This window comes from Cenococcum geophilum, assembly GCF_001692895.1.
Source record: "Cenococcum geophilum 1.58 unplaced genomic scaffold K441scaffold_15, whole genome shotgun sequence".
NCBI lineage: Eukaryota > Fungi > Ascomycota > Dothideomycetes > Gloniales > Gloniaceae > Cenococcum > Cenococcum geophilum.
In genome coordinates this window covers 1,821,912-1,841,788 of record NW_027137573.1, presented here as the reverse complement: position 1 = coordinate 1,841,788, position 19,877 = coordinate 1,821,912, and the positions used below count along the sequence as shown (strand labels likewise).

Below are 19,877 nucleotides of genomic sequence, written 5' to 3'. Positions count from 1 at the left end.
GGCCTTTATTTTTGTATTAACTATTAAAAGCTAAACACTATTACTTAAAAGGATCGGTATTCTGTTCCTTTGATTGGTAAGGCCCTTACACGTCTAAGCTAGGTAAAGATCTTTACTAAACTTAATATCCGCTAAGCTTTCTACTAAATTAGGATAGACCCTATATCTAAAGATTTAATAACATTCCGTACCTATTATAGTTCCTATAAATATAAAGTTCTTCTTTTTAGACTAATAAACGGACTAGCTATGTACTAAAGATATATAAATAACGTTTTTTTAATTACCTTAATAAATTCTATATAGTATACCTAGACGATATTTTTATATACTTAGACAACGAACTTAAGTATTAAGTTTATGTTAAGAAGGTCCTAGAGAGACTACAAAACGCAGGCTTATAAGTTAATATTAAGAAATATAAGTTTAGGGTAAAACGTATAAAATACCTTAGGTTTATTATAACTATAGAAGGAATTAAGGTTAACCCTAAAAAGGTAAAGGTAATCCGTAACTAGAAGGCCCCTTATATAGTAAAAGGAATCTAATCCTTTTTTAGTTTTTATAACTTCTACCACTAGTTTATCTATAACTACGGAATTATAGTAAAACCTCTTATATAACTAACTAGGAAGGATACGCCTTTTATCTTTAATAATAGCTATATAGAAGCCTTTAAAGAGATAAAGGATTAGCTTATCTCTTCCCTAATTCTTTATTACTATAACCTAGACCTTAAATTAATGCTAAAAATAGACGCCTCTAATAGAGTTATAGCGGGAATCCTATTACAGTTATATTTAGATAGTAAATAGTACCCTATAGCTTTCTTCTTAAAGATAATAAACCTAGCTAAGTATAACTATAAAGTATATAATAAAGAAATACGAGCTATTATTTAATCACTTTCCTAATAGCGTATAGAGCTTAAAGGTATAAACTCTTAGATTAAGATATATATATAGATTATAAAGCCCTAGAGTACTTTATAACTATAAAGCAGCTTACTAAATAATAAGCCTAGTAGGCTAAAATACTCTTCTAATTCTTCTTTATAATTATATATTATTCTAGTAAGTAAAACTCTAAGGCTAATGCCCTAACCTAAAGAGAATAAGATATAGGACCTTAGGATAAGCCAAAGACCTAATATTAGATATATGCCCTTTTATATTTAGAATAGCTTAACCTACGGATTTTTAAGGAGCTAGACTCCTAGTAAAACGAGCTAGCACTAATAGAGGAGTCCTTAGATAAGCTAATAGGGCTAATTAACCGCCTTTTAATTATAAACCGTATAGCTAATGCCCTAAGGGCCCTCCGCAAATAAGCTATAAAAGGAGACTCTAATTTTCAGACGGAGGAAGGATTGCTCCTATACTAGGAGCGGCTTATAGTCCCTAATATTAACAATCTATAGACTAAACTAATCTATAAAGCTTATTGCTAAGTTTTAATGGTATACTCTAGCAAGAATAAGACCCGTAAAATTATTAACTACTACTACTACTACTGGCTAAGAATGGTTATAGATATTAATTAATATATATAGAACTGCAAAGACTGCTAGAGAGCTATAATCCTATAAGATAAAACCCTAGGATTACTTAAGCCACTCCTAATACTAGAGCGCCCTTAGTAGTATATCTCTATAGACTTTTATAAACTACCTAGGGACCGTAACAGATACGATATAGTTATAGTTATAGTTAACCGCTTTAGTAAACGCCTGTTTTTAATTCCCTGTTATAAGAATATTAATGCTAAAGAGGTAGCTTGGCTATTTATCTATTACGTCTACTAAATCTATAGACTTTTAGATATTATTATATCCAATTATAGGCTATAGTTTATATCGGCCTTTTAGAATAAGTTTACCTAGATTTTAAGCATTAAGCTAAAGCTTTCTACGGCTTATTACCCCCAGATAGACGGTTAAACAGAGATTATAAATTAGTACCTAGACTAGAGGCTTAAGCCCTTTATTAACTATTTCTAGAATAACTAGTTTAAACTACTACCATTAATAGACTATGCGTAAGCAACCCTACCCTATAACTCTATAGGGTTTACCCCAATTTAGCTAGAAATAAAATACTTACCCTATATAAGCTTTAATTAGAAAAGGCTAAAAGAACCCTAGACCATATAAGAGAAGCTATCCTATACTAAGGCCTAATAGTATACTAAACGGTTAGAGGAAGCTTAGATAGTAGCCCGTAAGAGCCTAGAAAAAGCTTAAAGGTTAATAGAATAGTAGGCAAATAAACACCATTAAGAGCCCGATTTTGCCCCTAGTAATATAGTCTAAATTATAATAAGGAATTAGAAAACTAAACGACCTAGCCATAAGCTAGACTACTAGATAGTAGGACTATATAAAGTTCTTAAGAAGATAGGCAACTTGTATAAGATAAAGCTCCCAGATTTAATTAGGGTTTACCCTATTTTCTTACTAAATAAGTTATAGAAAGCTGTAAACGACTTATTGCCTAGATAAAAGAATAAGCCTCCCCTACTAGTTTAAGTAAACGGTAATAATAAATAGGAAGTTAACAAAATATTGGCCTATAAGATAGTATAGGGAACGCTAAAGTACCGTATTTAATAGAAGGGCTATAATTCTAACCTAACCTAGTACCCTATATAGAACTTTATAGGCTACCCCTAGAAGCTTAAAGAATTCTATAACTAATACCCTAATACGCCTAGACCCCTAAAGTACCTAGACGAATGGATAAAATGCTAGTATAATAAAGATAATAAGTTACCGGAAGAATATAGGGATAAAAACGCCCTAAAGCCCTAATATAGCTATCTGCCAATTCTGCTATATTCTGCCGTTTTTCTGCTAGTACTATAAAATTTTAGATATTTAGGAACTTTAACTACTGGTTAAAGTTATCTAATTAGTTAGATCCGTGCTAAGACTTTTAGCGGCTACTCTTTCTAGCCTAGTACTTCCACTTAGCCTATAATCGCCCTTTATACTTAGTCTAGACGTACTTATATCCCCTTTATCTCCTTATCTTATATTTTATAATCCTATGTTTATAAGCCTAGTACTACCCTATTTCTAACTAAGCCTAAAGGTAAGCTTTCTTTTAAAGAGGGGGGCGATGTAATAGCGCTATTATACATTACCTGCCAAATTCTGCTATATTCTGCCGACCTATAATTAGCCCGCCTAAAGCTAGCGCCTTAGCGGCTTACCTTATATATTTATTTACATTGGTCCTAGCGACCCCTTTTCCTTCTCTTTAGCTTAGTATCTTCGTAATATAGCATTCGTTCAAGCTTCGGTTTAGAGGCATTTGTTTGAGCCGTAACAGCTCCCTTACTTGCCTACTTTAACCTAAAATGGCCCTTAATGCTAGAAACCGATGCCTTAGATAGCGTTATAGCTAGCGTTTACTCCCAAAAGCAGATAGATGGAGAATAGCACCCTATTGCTTACTATTTAAAGACTATAGTAGATGCTAAGCTAAACTACCCAATTTATAATAAAGAAATGCTAGCTATTATTTCTAGCTATTAGCACTAGCAAGCCTAACTAAAAGGTACCCTTAAGTTTATCTAAGTAGTTTCTAATTATAAGGCCTTAGAATATTTTATAATAATAAAGGCCCTTACGGCCTAGTAGGCGCGCTAGGCGGATACCCTATTTTAGTTTAACTTTTTAATTATATATAGGCTAGGCGCCACTAATCGTGCGGACGCCCTTATAAGGCGTAAACAGGATATAAATAACTAGATAGCTGTAAAGATCTTATTATAAACCTAAGTACTATTATAACTAGAGCACCTTAACTCTTAGATATAGGCAGAACTAAATATAGACTCTTTAGATGCCGAGATATACCCTATTAACTTTATAGAACTAAACCTTATTAATAAACTACTATAGGTAAACCGTACGGCCCCTTCTCTATAGGAGTACCGCGAAAAGGTAAAGAATATTTCTAGCCTATAGTCCCTTAAAAGTAGACTACTTAAGCACCGTAAACGGCTAGTGGTAGTAGAGGAATAGAACTTATAGACTTAGCTTATTGCTAAAGCACATACCTAGGTCTCTACGGCCTACTTTAAAAAAAATAAGACCCGTAAGATTATTAGCGACCGCTACTACTAGCCTAAAATAATTATAAATATTAACTGCTATATACGGAACTGCAATAACTACTATAGGTCTATAATCCTATAAGATAAGACCCTAGGACTATTAAAACCCCTCCTAATACCCGACCGCCCCTAGTAATATATTTCTATAGACTTTTATAAGCTACCTCTAGACCGTAATAGATATAATATAGTTATAATCCTAGTTAACCGCTTTAGTAAGCGCCTGTTTTTAATTCCCTATTATAAAAATATTAATGCTAAAGAGGCGGCCTAACTATATATCTACTACGTCTACCAAATTTACGGACTACTAGATACTATTATATCTAACTATAGGCTGTAGTTTATATTAGCCTTTTAGAATAAGTTTACTTAAATCCTAAGTATTAAGTTAAAGCTTTTTACGGTATATTACCCCTAGATAAACGGTTAAATAGAGATTATAAATTAATACTTAGACTAGAGACTCTGGCCTTTTATTAACTATTTTTAAAATAACTAGGCTAAACCGTTGCCCTTAATAGACTATACCTAAGCAACCTTACTCTACGACTCTACCGGATTTGCCCCTATTTAACTAAAAATGGGTTACCTACCCTATATAAGCTTTAACTAAGAAAGACTAAAAGGGCCCTAGACTATACGCGAAAAACTATCTTATAAGGAAGCCTAGCAATACGCTAAGCGCTTAGAAGAAGCCTAAAAAGTAGCCTATATAAACCTAAAAAAGGCCTAAAAATTAATAAAATAGCAAGTAAATAAGTATAGGTGTAAGCCTAACTTTACTATAGGCGATATAGTCTAGGTTATAATAAAGAACTAGAAAATAAAACGGCCTAGCCATAAGCTAGACTATAAAATGGTAGGACTGTATAAGATTTTTAATAAAGTAGGTAACTTGTATAAGGTTAAGCTCCCAGACTTAATTAAAGTTTACCTTATTTTCTTACCAGATAAGCTATAGAAAGCTATAAATAACCTATTACCCAAATAAAAGAATAAACCTCCCTTACTAATTTAAGTTAATGGCGATAATAAATAGGAAATTAAAGAAATACTAGCCTATAAACTTGTAAAGGGAACGTTAAAGTATTATATTAGTTAGAAAGGATATAACCTAAACCCTACTTAGTACTCTATATAGAACTTTATAGGTAGTCCCTATAAGCTTTAAGAGTTTTATAGCTATTACCCTAATAAACCCGGACCGCTAAAGTACCTAGATAAGTAAATAGAATATTAGTATAGCGAAGATAATAAGCTACTAGAAGAATATAAGAATAAAAATGCTTTAGAAATTTCCTAGTTATATAAGGTCTTAAGATATCTAGGAACTTTAACCGGCGGTTAAAGTTATCTAATTAGTTAGATTCTTTTACTAAGACTTTTAGTAATAAAGCCTAAGGGCAGGCTTTTTTAGAGGGGGGGGGTAATATTACAGCACTAGTAGAACTTAGTAGAACTTAGCAGAACTTTATACCGGCAAGTTACTACAGATTACCGCATATTGCGGTTATATGACGCGAAGATCTTATAAAACATTAAACGGCGCTCTTCTTCTCCCTTCCTTTCCTTAGCTTTAGATTCTCGTTTATAGACAATCTAATTGTATAGGCTTGCGCGTCCCCTTTTACCGTACCTATACCTTAATTGACTAAGTCGCTAACACCTTAATAGCTAATAAGCTTAGCCTAAGGTTAAAATAAGGTAAATAAACAACTTACCTTTTAGGTAGCCCCAATGGTATAGTGTTTAGAGGCGTTTATATAAAGTTATAAACTAGAACCGGAAGCTAATAATAACCTCCTAATAACGCCTTACCTAGTAGAAATAGTATTATATAATCTACTCCTAACACCTACCCTTTATAGAGTAGAATACTGCTTAAGTAGTAGACTTATCTTAGCTAGTTAATCTTATATATTTACTCCCTATCTATAGTAAAGGAGCTATTAGTGCGTTCTAGGGTAGTTTAATTACCATTTTAGCTAAGCCCTTTATAAGAGCACCGCCTTATATAGACTGTATAATAACTCCTATTAATCTGCCTTATATTAATAAAGGACTTATATTTAAGACGCTAAACAGCTAGTACTTAAAGGTATATAGACTTATATCCTTATTTATACGTTTTATTACGTCCTTATTTTTATAAGTAGTTAGTTTACTCTTTACTTATTATTCGTCTATTAAAATACCCTATCTTCTCCTTTTTTTACTAGCTATTCTGTCTTGTTATTAATATTAATCCTCCTCTCCTCTATAACAACTATTCTAGAATTTGCTTTATATTCTTGCTTATAAAATTAACCAAAAAAAGCTAAACGCACTATTGTAAATTTGAAGTGTTAGTGTTGGCCTAAGTACTATTAGACTTTTTAGTCTTTGCTATACGTAGGTACCCTCTAGACTATAAAATTACCCTTTTCTATTATGCTCTTTCTAAAAATAAATAGGATAGTAAATGGCGGGCTGGCCGGTAAAAAGAGGTCTAATAGTACTCCCTACGGTTTAAGGTTATTAAGGAGATTGAGACGGTTATATAGGCCTAAAAGGTTAGTAAGGAAGTAGCTATATAGTAGGCTAATTTACAGTAGGAGTAGATACAGCACTTACTAGATTAGCTTTGTAAATGGCTTTATACGGGTAAAAAGGCTTTAAAATAGTTATATATTATCTAGATCTAACTCCTAATAAGATACTATAGGGTTCTCTATCAAAGCCTTTATTAATAGCCCCCTTAGGGGCTTATTTTAGTGGGGTACTTATATAATAACCGCGCGCAATTTAAACGCGAGTACAGTGTGGCCAACAGGCAGCGTCGCTGGCAGCGTCGCTAGCAGCTAGCTGCTTATATAAGCAGTCAGTCAGCGTATATAGTTATAATAGTCAGTCAGCGGTAAGACTGCAGCGAGCTGACAGCTCGCTGCATAGGTGGTAAGAAAGGATAGTATTTTGAAGCTTTTAGTAGAGGTCAAAGATCTAGGGTTTTCGGCTAAAATTCGGGCGGGAAACCCCTAAGATATTCATATAAAATAGTATAGTTTTCTCCAAATTCCCCGTCGCGTATATACACGCGTTTATATTAACCTTTTTATTACCATGGAAAATGCAACGTACCTTACATTTTACTAGCCAGCCAACTAGTAGAGCTTCTTCCTCTACTCCTTCCTTATCAAGTTTACAATCTACGCGTTAATTAAGCTCTTCAGCATCCCACAGGCGTTGCGGATCTATTGCTTCTACTCCCCTCGCAATTAAAGACACGCCCGAATTAAATAAGCAGAATGACTCTACATCACGAGATCCTCCATCAATTGGCCAGAACTATAGCTGTATCTTTCCTATTAACTAGGACAATCTTTACCTAGGTAAGCACGGTAAGCTTACTAGTAAATACAAATACCGAATTATTAACAAGCGGTCCCTTTTAAAGAACTCCGTTATATCAATAATATAGAAGCATAGAGCAGATCTATTCTGGGATGGGCCAGAGGGTAAAAAGAGACTCTAGTTATATAAAATCTGCCATCTAGCTTAAAGACCAGCTGCATTACTTATAATTAACGGCACAGATTATATCGTTGGCCATTTAAAATTAAAATATAGTCTTATTCTTAATCACAATAGCCATAGTAGTACTCTATAAGCACTATCCAAACCAAGCGCTTAAGTCTCTCCTACACCCGGCGGCAGCGAACGCCAGCCGTTCTGGGCAGCTAGCTATATACAAGCCTATATTAATTAGACGATCCTATAGGATATTACATTTCGGTAAGCTACAAGTACTTATACCCGCGCATTGCTTATATTCGACCGTCCTTAGATATAAGAGTGTCTTATACGTTCGTATATATTACTAAGTAACTAGATAAAATCTGCCTTTAAGCGCCAACGCCTTAATATTAAAGACCTCCTCCTTACCTTACAAAGTAAAATCTACATTAGCCGTGATATCTGGACGTCGATAAATGGAATATCACTACTTAGTGTAGTAGCTTACTTAGTTAATAAAGATGGTAAGTTACAATTAATCCTTATAGGACTTCCGCGGATATAAGGATCGCATATAGCTGAGAACGTAATAACAGCTTTAGCAACGGTTATTTAGAAGTATTAATTTAAATATAAGCTTGGCTGTCTAATAGCTAATAACGCCACTAATAATGACGAGCTTTACGAATACCTCTCGTAAAGCCTTATAGTAGCACAAAGGGAACGACTTTAGTATATTAGCCATATTATAAACCTTGTCGTTAAGGCCTTACTATATAGCAAAGATATTAGCAAGCTTAAACGCTTGCTGATTAGTGCTAGCGATTAAGCTAAATTTAACCTTATGCGGCAGAAAGGTGTCGTTAGAAAAGTTTACAATATTATTAAATATATTATGCGATCTATGGCTCGCCGCTAGGACTTTGCTAAGAATTAAGCTAAGGCTTATATAGAGGACGAGCTCTTTAATTAAGCCGAACTTATACTCATTAAAGACGGTAGCGTTTAGTAGAATTCTACCTACTTTATGCTTCAACGGGCGCTACTTCTTAAGAAAGGGATTGACAAATATCTGCTAACTTGGAGGAAGCCTACCAATAATAGCTACGACCTCACGCAAGACTTTCTTACTAAAGAAAATTGGGCGGAAGTTAAGCAGCTTATTAAAATCCTAAAGCCTTTTATATCAGCTACTAAACGCATAAAAGGCGATGCCAATAACTATAGCGTTAAGGGCTTATATGGAGCTTTATAGGAGTCAATTACAAACATAGAGCTTCTTCGCTAGATCCTTATATAAACTTAGCAGAATCTTAAGAATACAGACGACTGCTTCCTTAAATCTGGCGTTAATATAGCTCTATAGAAGCTTAATAAGTATTTCGATAAAATAAAAGCTAAGAGCCCGTACTACTTTATTATAGTTATCCTTTATCCCTCTCTTAAACGCGCCTACTTTTGCGATAAGTAGAAACGGTGGCCATAGTGGTAGAAGCACGCCAAGAGGTGCATAGAAACAGTATTCGATGACTATATTAATGAGCAAGTAGGCGAGGAAGACGAGGAGGTAGTTAAACCATGACGTAGGAAGGTTCCTTATATATCTAGCGACGATTCGGGCGATGAATATTTATAATCTCTACTAGTTAATGAGAACCTTACTTCCTTACGCTCGCAGAAGCGAATTAAGCTCACTACTGAACTTAATCGCTACTACGACGTAGGCCTTAAGCTGATTAAGATCCGTGATAAAAACGGCAGTAAGGTGAGCGATGTTGTTCTAGATCCTCTTAACTGGTGGCTCACCACTAGTTAAATCCTTTATCTAACTCTCGCCAAGATTGCTCTAGATCTATTCTCTATACTAGTAATAAGCTCTATATACAAGCGAGCTTTTAGCTAAGCCAAGAAGATTGTTACTGATAAGCGCAATAGGCTTTTAGCCGATATAGTTGAAGCAGACCAATGTTAAAAATGGTGGCTACTTAAAGGCCTTTTACCAAGTAGCTTAATTGACTGCATTAACTCTGACGGAGCCTTAGCTACGCCCTGGTTAACGAGTTTGAAAACCGATCTTACTGGCTACAGGTTAGATATAGTGGTAAAAACACCAGATAAGAGAGGTACGTTTACTAGAGCTCTCTACCTAACAGAATCTAACTTCAAAATAGAGCTCGCAGAGCCTACTTAACCACCTAACCCAAGTCCCTACTACTGACGTCACTACGAACTTCTTCAAAGCCTGCGCGGCGCGGCGATATCTGAATACTATACAAGGTTGATTGAGGTAGATTTGATATCGGGCAATGTTAATATTTGTATATACAGAAGTGCTGTCAAAAATCTAAATTTTGGCTCTATGACTCCATCAAATCTATACAAATTACCCGATTTGGATAAGCGCGCTGTCAGCGGTGCAGTCAGCGTACACATTTACCCAGCGAGCGGACAGCGAGCGGTTCAATTGGTACAGTCAGTCAGCGAAGCTCGCTGGACGCTGACTGTTGGCCACACTGCGCGAGTATCTCCATTAACTCGCGGCCAATTCTTGCCATCTTAGTGCGAGCAGAAAGCGCTTAGCAAGCTCTATGCATAGCACTTAGCGGGTGTTAAGAAAGTGGCGTTGCTGGCGGTCAAAATTTGACTGTGGATATACTATTGATATGCTAGCAGCGATATTTTTCCTGATCGCATCATTCATGACCCTGCGTCCCGATCTTGAGGAGCGGCACGAGTAGCACGCTGATAAAGGTGCATGCCATGGCAAACCAAAAGGTCGCAGCGTATGGCTCGAAGGGATCATGTGTGTAGTAGCCGGAAGTCCCAGGGTTCTCGGAAACACTTCTGAAAATTGCTGTGCAGATGCCGAGGCCAATCGTGACAGAGAGTTTTGTGACTGTTTGGAAAATAGAGCCGGCGATGGACTGTTGCGATTTGGGCAACGATGAAAGGACATACATCTGGGGCGTAGTGAATCAGTGACGCTGCAGGAACTAGCTGGAGAGATCTCGTACTCACATTGGCAACATTGAACTCAAGATCAGCTCCAACGACAACGATGGCCAGGGCCGGGAACGTGAATGCCCAATACGAGTCACCAGAGCGCTGGACAGCAATGAGGAGGAAGGCAACGGTGTAAGCGGCAGCTCCTATGCCCATCAATAACTTATTAGAAACTGTATGTAACACCAGTCCGGCGATGACCTAGAACGAACCATCAATAACATTGACGTGTCTTGCTCGAACTTGGGAACTTACATTCACAATGATCCCGCTAATTGCCATAGGAAGCATGTGCACCGCCGTCATTAATGCAGAATATCTGGATAGCTCCTGGAGATACAGTGCAACGAAGAATGTCATCGGCGGAAAAGCAAGAAAACCAAGTAACAAAATTGCGATGAGCTGAATGGCATTAGCACAAATACTATTTTAAAGTCAGCGAACATACTAGAGAAAACTCCTTATCGCGCCAGACATGCATTGGCATAAGTGGATATGGAAAACGGCACTCCCACCATACGAAAGCAATAATCATCAGGATACCCAGTATGATGAATACTAGCACGTATGGAGCCTTCCAGCCCTGGGGAGCATCTGAGCCAGTACTGGACAGTATCTGTAAGCTTGTGTTGCCTCGTTTAGGACAGCTTCCTTACCTGAGACCAGTTGAGAAAAGACCAATACCGCCGATGGTCAATGCTGCACCAATGACATCAAACTGCTTCAGCGACTGAACTGACAGAGGAAGTTTCTCGCTGTCGTCCACGGGGACTATGGAGCAAGCAATGATCGTCACTACCAAGTAGATAATAGCAAGTAGCCAGAATGATGCACGCCATCCAAAGAGCTGTGTCGCAATTCCTGAGAAAATAGTGCCGAACACAAAGCCAAGCGGATTACCTGCGCTGAAGCAGGCAAATGCGTAATTCTTCCTCTTGGATGGTTTCTTGTATATGCTACCAAGGATACCTTGGGTAGCAGGGACAACTGATGCAGACACCAAGCCCATAACTCCGTTCAGAACGTCTAGAGTAATTGCATCGCGCGAGAAACCTGTCGCAAGTGCGAAAATTGCGAAGAGGAAGAGACTGACGATGAATATGGTTCTTCGACCGAACAGATCTGCAACTTTGCCAAAGAATAGGAGGAATGAGCCTGAAGTTAAGCTATCATTGTTAGTATTTCGAATGTTTTGGGGAAAAAATCTGAGAAACTTACGCTGAGGAGGCTGTGATCCATGTTATCTGAGAAGTTGTCATGTTAAGGTCCCTTCCTACAAAAGAGGATATGACGATGGTGCATCCTTGAAGGACACTTGGCATAGCTACGCCCATTGTCACTGTTAGGATGAATAGAATCTCCTGCGCTGTCGAGCGGAAGCTTGCTGGGCGAGCATTAGGCCTAGGCGGTGCATTGTCAGGTGCAGTGGTGACCTCTTCTGGATATTGTTGCTTTTCAGTATCTTCAGAGCCCGCCATTGCTACTGATTCCTCAATTGAAGCCGTGATTTTTGACCTCTAGTAATGAGAATGCAAGCGCTATTGGTGTAGAGGCAGTTCTACTATTTGTACACTTGTCGGTAATGATCCCAAGAAAGGCCAAAAAGTGAACTATGGTACCCGGGATATCTTTTGTAACTTGGCAACCGAGTCGTCTCGCGTCAGTGCTCGCGCTCAAATCTCCTTCGCCGTTGCCGTACAGATTGATTGGCCGAGGCCCTTATTGCGGCCCGTGAGGACTGGACGCCTAGAAAGCCGCTTTGCTAAGATACGAAAAATACAAGGGGGTACAGGCAAAACTCCTTCGTACGATATGGGTTTTGGTGCCAAATATATCGTAACACCAATGGTATTGTTATATCAAGAATCACGTGTAGGGTGAATAAGCAGTAAAACTTCAATAAAAAGTGGATCTTAAAGCCTAAAGGGTATAGATTTCCTCTTTATGGGCCAGACATACCCCCTTCTCATACAACTAGTTATAACGATATTGGTGGTAGAGCTTAACGATATCGTCAAAAGTCAGATTATCGTTAGTTACACCAAAAAAGGCTCGATCATGGCGTGTAGATCGTAATACCAAATATATCGTTATATACCCGGTATCGTATTAAGGAGTTTTGCCTGTAGCAAGAACGGATCAAACGCCCTCCTTGTCGTCGTCCGTGCATATTAGACCGTTTTTCTAGAGGACTACCTACTATACCACCTACCCGACTGGGCAAGGTGCTTGCCACCCCCCCTACCCCCCCCTAATATTAGGCTTGCATAGTAATATAAGGTGGCTTGCACAACTCTTACCAAGGAAGTGGATAGTGGTTTAATTGACCCACTTAATAGGTGAACTGTACCACCAAACCACCTTCTATAAGAGGGCTAATTAATTAAGTAGTACCCACAGCAAGACGGCTATTTAAACCTTATAGGTAAGGGGGGTATATAAGAGAGTTATAGCAACACAATTGCAAAAGAATGCCTTCTTTTTCTTTTACTATCTTATAATTAGATTACCTTCTACTAAGCCTCTAAATCGTCGGTTACTAATTATAATATTACCGCGAAGCCCTACTGCACGCGTCCACGTCGCCGCGGGTGGAAACATCATCTGGAATCCGTTCCTCTTAATGGCCAAGTGCAGAGGCGATGGTAGAGAGCCGTCGCAGCGCGTGCAGCACTGTCGTTGCGACTCTGTGGTGTTAAGCCCGCGACGCGTAATCGCCCTTAATAACACTAGGAGCCTCACTGCCTCCGCTTGGAGCTCCCGTTCTACCATCGGGCTTACAGCTCGGCGTGGTCCGAAAAAAGCTCGGCGTGGTCCAAAAGTTCAACGTGGTCCGAACTTCAAATTTAACCTCGGACCACGCTCAGCTTTGGACCACGCTCAGCCCCTACATATACAATGCACATATAATTTAAATAAAATAGAAAATATAAAGTTGATTATCTATAAATCGTAAATATTATAGTATGTAATTAGGGTATATGCTATATATATGCCCCAATATAGCTATATAAGATAATGGTAGTTAGTTATTAAAATATAGCCTATATATACGCGTAGCATATCTATAACAACAGTCGCACTATAACTTCTTCTCTATAACATTATAGTATATGCTATAAGTATATATAGTATAATGTAGGTATAGGCCTTATATATACTAACAGAAAGACTAGGGCGAACTTTTAGTAATAAATTTAATAATTGTATATACTATATATACGCTTACTATAAATAATCTAATAATTACGGATTTTAATAACCTATAGGTAGCCTCCACTACTAATCCGTCTCCCTTTAGCTATTACTATAGTAAGTATATGCGGAGTATATATATATACCTACTTATAAAGCCTTATAGGCCTAATTCCAAATCTAAATCCTAATTAGGTAATACTTAGTAAGTTATATAATTACATATACACGATATATACTTATAATAACTATAGCGCGCGCCGCAGCAGCTCTTGCTAGGGGAAAACGTAAGTGTATATACTAACTATATATAGTCCTAGCTGTTATAGTCTAAGATAATATAAGTATATACGGCTTTATATACTAAGTGTATACTAGACCCGTAACACCACCTATTAGTAGGATGTAACTAATAGTAACCTAGCCTTTACCTAAGAAAATGCTTATCGAAAGGCTAGAAGGAATTCTTTTATACTAATAAAGATATTTTTCTAAAGCGCTATAGTTAATAAAGACTCTAGCCCGCGAAGCCCTACTGCACGCGTCCACGTCGCCGCGGGTGGAAACATCATCAGGAAATCGTTCCTATGATGGCCAAGTGCAGAGGCGATGGTAGAGAGCCGTCGCAGCGCGTGCAGCGCTGTCGCTGCGGCTCTGTGGTGTTGATCCCGCGACGCGTACGAAGCATCGCCCTCAACAACACCAGGAGCCTTACTGCCTCCGCTTGCAGCTCCTGTTCTACCATCCAGGGAGGCCTATCAAGGGAAACTGGGATACGAAAACCACCCGACGTACGACTACCTAGCTCGTATGTTGGAATTACAAGGTCATGNGGTCACAACGGAGGTATCTTGAGGGTCTAATTGATGATAGAGATGACGCAGACGATGAATATTGATTGATTCGTGATGCAGTAGATGCGGTTGATGTCTATATAGATTGCATGCGGACTTCGTCCTCGCAATGTGTCCAGAGCTTAGTCAGCATCTCTCGCTTAATTCTGACACTCCCCCATGCTGACGACGCTCTTCTCGTCTGCTCGTCTGTTTCCTAAATAGGCAATTATGAAGCTATTCCCAAATACCTTGCAAGTGCCATTCGGCCTACGTACAGAGGGAAAACCTAGTAGGCGAAAAACCTCTATCACTTGCTCCGTCAGTTACCGATTCCTAGCGTTACACAATGCTTTGTAAATTGGTCAATCGGTAGCTATTTTATGAGCATGTCTCCAGGTTAATCTTTACCTAGTATATATACCACTTTAAGTCAATCTCGTAGAACTATATCGTTTCGTATAAAGAGGTATCAAATCTTAATATGCTTGGCTTTCTAGTAGTGCTTCGTGTTGTACAAAAGGTTAACTGTACCCTTATTATCACAGTAGAGCGTAGGGATAAAAGGGTTGCCGTCATCTCTCTCCCCTAGATCTCTCATCAGCTTCTTAAGCTATACTACTAACCTTACTCCTTCTAATGCCGCCATAATCTCTACTTCTATTAAGCTTAATGCCGTCAACTTCTGCCTTTAAGCTATCTAGATCACAGCTCCCCCATAGCGTATAACTGCTATACCTTAGAATAATATCCGATCGTGTTCTATTCCCCACGTAGCGTTAATAAAGATACTATAGCTAGTAGGTAGGTCAGTCAACGTAAGCTTGCATAGAGGAAGGTAAACTACTTAATTTAAGTAGGTGATTCCAGTTTCAAGAGTGCCGTTTAGATATTATAGCAGCTGCTTGCTCAGGCGGTAGTGCAATTCTCCTAGTACTGCTATAAATATAGCCAACTAACTAACAGCGTAGCTGGCATTAGGACGTGTGCAATTTAAGAGGTAGATTATAGAGCCAATAATCTATTAGTACACCGTCGCATTATCATACTTAAAGAGACTTTCAATATCCGCTTTTAGAATAGTGCCAGCTAGTATTAGTAGCTTAGCCAGATTACAGTTGTCCATTTTTAGCCGTTTAAGTAGCTTCTTAGTGTACATCGTCTAATATAGCTTAAGGGTTCGGTTTATACAATCTCAATTAATTTAGAAGCCTATAAATACTTCTACAGGGCCTAGGTCTTTACATCTTTATTCTCTTAAGATTCTTATCTTTATAATATTAAGGTATCGGCGCTTGCCTATAATTAGCATATTATTAACAAATAGTAAAATATATACTTCATTTCCTATAAAGAGATTAGGGTTAGCATCAGCTGCTTTTAAACCTATGCTCTTAAAGAACTTCTTAACCATCTAAAACCATTCTCTCGGTGCCTGCTTTAGGCCGTATAGTAACTTATTCAGCTTTAAATAGACGTCTTTTACCCCCTTTAGGTTAGGTTTAAAGTCTCTTAATAGGTTAGGAATCTACATATAAATCTATTCTTATAACGGCGGATTTAAGAATACAGTTTTAACGTTAATATAGTTAAGCTTAAGGTCTTCAGCTGCCACCTTTACCATCAGAAACCTAAAGGTATTATATTATACAACAGACGCAAATATTTCAAAGTAGTCGATATCAAAGGTCTGCTTATCTCCCTAAATGCACAGTCTTGCCTTCTTGCGAATTACTTCTCCCTTAGCATTATACTTGTGCTTTAGAACTAGCTTACTTAGGAGTAACAACCTTCCTTCTAGTACTGTCCCCCTTATAATAGTATAAGTATATATTATAACGGCTCATATAAATACCTCTAAACTAAAGCTTATAGATTACTATCTAGTAAAGATACTAAGCTAAGGAGAAGAAGAAGAAGGAGAATCGTTTAGGGGTAGTAGGTAAATATATCGCGAGGGCCGCTAAGGCGCTAGTGCAGCGTGGTTTTCAATAAGCGAATATTCAGCCAATAAAATATCGGCAAATGCCAATATTTGCAGTGCCAATATTCAATATTTGCAACACTTTTAATAAAATAGCTCTAATAGTGATGTATTTATTTTAAAAATAAAAGATTATATTAAGAATTGGCATATATTGGCAAGTTTTCGAATTAAATTATGTGATTAGTTGTCATATAATTGCGCGCCTTCGTACAGTATTTTAATATTAATTCTAAACGTCACTCTACCTCACTTCACCTCAGCAGCAGTAGCAGCAGCAGCAGCAGCAGCAGCAATAACAACAACAACAACAACAACAGCAGCAGCAGCAACAATGTGAGTACATCCTCCGGACAGCTCGTACGAAGCTGGCGCCCTTTGCAGCTTCATAGGTTTGCCACAGCTTTAGAGCAGCTTATACCCTAGCTTTGGAAGTTCGTACGAAGCTGACTTTAACTTAGGGCTCTTATTCTCTATAACGCCGCCATTACCGCCGCCAACGCCGCCGGTGCCAATGTTAATCCCGTCCTCATAATAGGACAGCAGCAGCTAGCTCCCTACTGCCATAGTCCACAGGCTCGGGCGTTGCTGGCCCTTCTAGGGCAGGATATGGAGTTCGTATGAGGCGCGATCTCCCCTTATTAAATAGCAACGCACCGGCCTTTATACATCAACGCCATCCTTATACAATCTTGGGGTAGGGTAGTAGGTAACCCATACGCTACGTGCCTTAGCGCTTGCCTGGGCTATCGCCCTTTTCTATCGTATTATTGGGTACCTAGGCACTTTAGCGGAGCATATAGGAATTACAAGTAGCGTAATTACGTAGCTCGCTGCTCCGTACGAGATAAGGATAGAAATAGTAGTAGCGGACCTCTGCGCTTACCACAGGCAGGGGCTGGCGGTACTAGTAGTAATAGCACGGCAGCGGCGCCGTTGTTAATTAAGGATAAGGAGGAAGACTAGCCAGGGGGTAACCCCCAGAATGCTATTATTCTGGCTTAGGTACGTATAAGCTTTTATTTAGTATATTAGCAACCTATATATACCTAGCTAGTTGGGGGTATTGCTAGCACTTATATATAATCTGTAGCTTAACGTGCTGTATAAGCTTAGTAGTCGTCTTATATAATAAAACCAAAACAGATTAGTATATAGATAGGTCCTTAAATTTAGAGCTTCGTATAAGGAATAAGTTAAGTTTCCTTAACTAAGAGTTTAGTTCGGTGCCACTGTTTTATATATTCTACCCGTTTAAGAGTCTTAACACCTATTTATATTCTCTCCTATAAGATCGTACAACGTACTTCTAAAAAGGTTTGTTTAGGTTTATCGCTTATTACTAGAATTAATAAGATAGTAATTGCTAGTAGCGATAGTCGTGGCCATTGTACGCGCTATTGCTCTTAGCACTACTATTAAAGGGCAGAAAGCTTTCTAATATAACTTAGAGGATCGCTAATATAGTCGTCGTACTTATCTTGGCTCTAAGGTTAAGTAAACTTATTAAGATCCTTAATAATCCGTTCGTATAAATTAAGTTCTTATTTAGGCCTAGCTTGCCTATACAGTAACCCAGATGGCTAAAGAGTAGTAAGACTTTTAGGCCCAAGAGCTTGCGATCGGTAATCCTCTTAGAGTTATTTAACCTTTTTAAGTGCAGCTTTCTGCCACTTCTTTTCCTAATTTGCTTAGATATACTGCGTACAACGTTTAGAATAAAAGATAATTGCCGTAGTATATAATAGGGATTCATTTAACTTAAGGTAGTATTTATTAAACACCTTCCATCTAATTTAAATCCTAGAATAAAAGAAGCTATTCTTCTTATAACGTTCCTATTATATAATATTAGAAGAACTTTTAAAAGTAAGAGAAGAAGATTCCTTATAAAACTCTACTTAAAATGCCTTACAAGAATATCTATTAAAAAGAGAATGTTTAAGATTATTGCGTTATAGCCCTAAGTTTCTAATATAACCCTCTTAAATATCTAAAGGAAATTATGCGTTGTATAAAGCGTAGTCCAATCCTATAGAGTAAGGAAATCTTCGCCTAAGGTCTTAGCATGCTTCTTTATATAAAGGTTAATTAGTAACTTAAGTTCTAAGGCCACCTAAAGCATTTAGTGCCAGCTATTCTACCTTATATAATTATCTAATGGGATTCGTCTTTAAGTAAGAGTAATAAAGTCTCTTATATAACCTGGTAAGCTCCGGGTGTATATAATAATATTATAGAGTTTGCTAAGTGTACTAAGGGTTTAAAATTGGTTTCTCCTAGAGTCTAGGTTAACTTTAACTCCTTTTTTATCTTTAATATTGTACGATAAAAGCTTATCTTCTTAAACTAAGTTTTAGAAGAGGAAGGCCTTAACAGCGAGGTAGATAATATGGCTATTATATTAAATTTGTTAGTATAGAGATTTCCACTCTATATTATAATCTTCCTAAAGATATTTTTAGATCGTACAACATAAGACATTATTTATAGATATATTATTGGCGATAATAGCACTAAGTCTTTGCACGATACCATAGTCCTAAAGTATTAGAAGCAGCGTTTGGAACTAGTCCTCTCCGCTATATAATAGTGTCGTATAAAGTGCAAGAAGGCCTCTTTATAGTCTTTTATTTCGATTAATAAAGTATACGTAGATGCTGAGTAGAAGATATCTGTTTGGGGACGTCTAGATATCTAGTAAGAGGTAAACCTTAGATATTATTAATTAAAGCTTCTTTTATATAACGTCCTTCTGCATTACAAATATATTCTAAACCATTTTATTAATTATAGAATAAGCCGTTATAATATAACCCTTAACCTCTAGATTAAGGACCTAATAAAACGCGTGGAACTCTGGCCATTTAACAATTTAAAATGGTAGCCTTTATACGGTTATTAATAAAATAAGTACTGCAGTAATAGCTTCCTAGTTAAGTGCAGATTGAAGGATAAGCGTATTAATATTATTTGCCTACTCTATATTGCGGAGCTGTATATAGAGATTATAAAGTTAAGTACTGGTTTTCGTACGAATAGGGCCCTCTTGCTTTTTAGAACGGATATTATACTTAGACCTTAGGTAATATCAAAAATTTATAGTAGACTTTAAGTAATGTACTGTCTCTATATAATGCTTATAGTACATAAGCCTTATTCTCTGGTAGTGTGTAGCCTTATCTTCGTATAGTGGCCGGGTATATACCCATAGCTTAGAGGTCTTCTTTTATTGGGAGTTTAAT

At 37.4% G+C, this 19,877-nt stretch overlaps 1 protein-coding gene across 1 annotated transcript; it reads right to left on the bottom strand.

Annotated features, from left to right (window-relative positions):
• Positions 1–10,218: 10,218 nt before the first annotated feature.
• On the bottom strand, positions 10,219–11,988 carry K441DRAFT_704790 (major facilitator superfamily MFS-1). The gene is made up of 6 exons (XM_067653553.1): positions 11,839–11,988; positions 11,277–11,786; positions 11,069–11,225; positions 10,876–11,022; positions 10,636–10,821; positions 10,219–10,577 (listed from the first exon to the last, which is right to left on the bottom strand). Exons 1-6 carry the CDS (start codon positions 11,952–11,954, stop codon positions 10,311–10,313), a joined length of 1,383 nt encoding a protein of 460 aa, XP_067505487.1. The 5' UTR covers positions 11,955–11,988; the 3' UTR covers positions 10,219–10,310.
• Between the last annotated feature and the right edge of the window lie 7,889 nt (positions 11,989–19,877).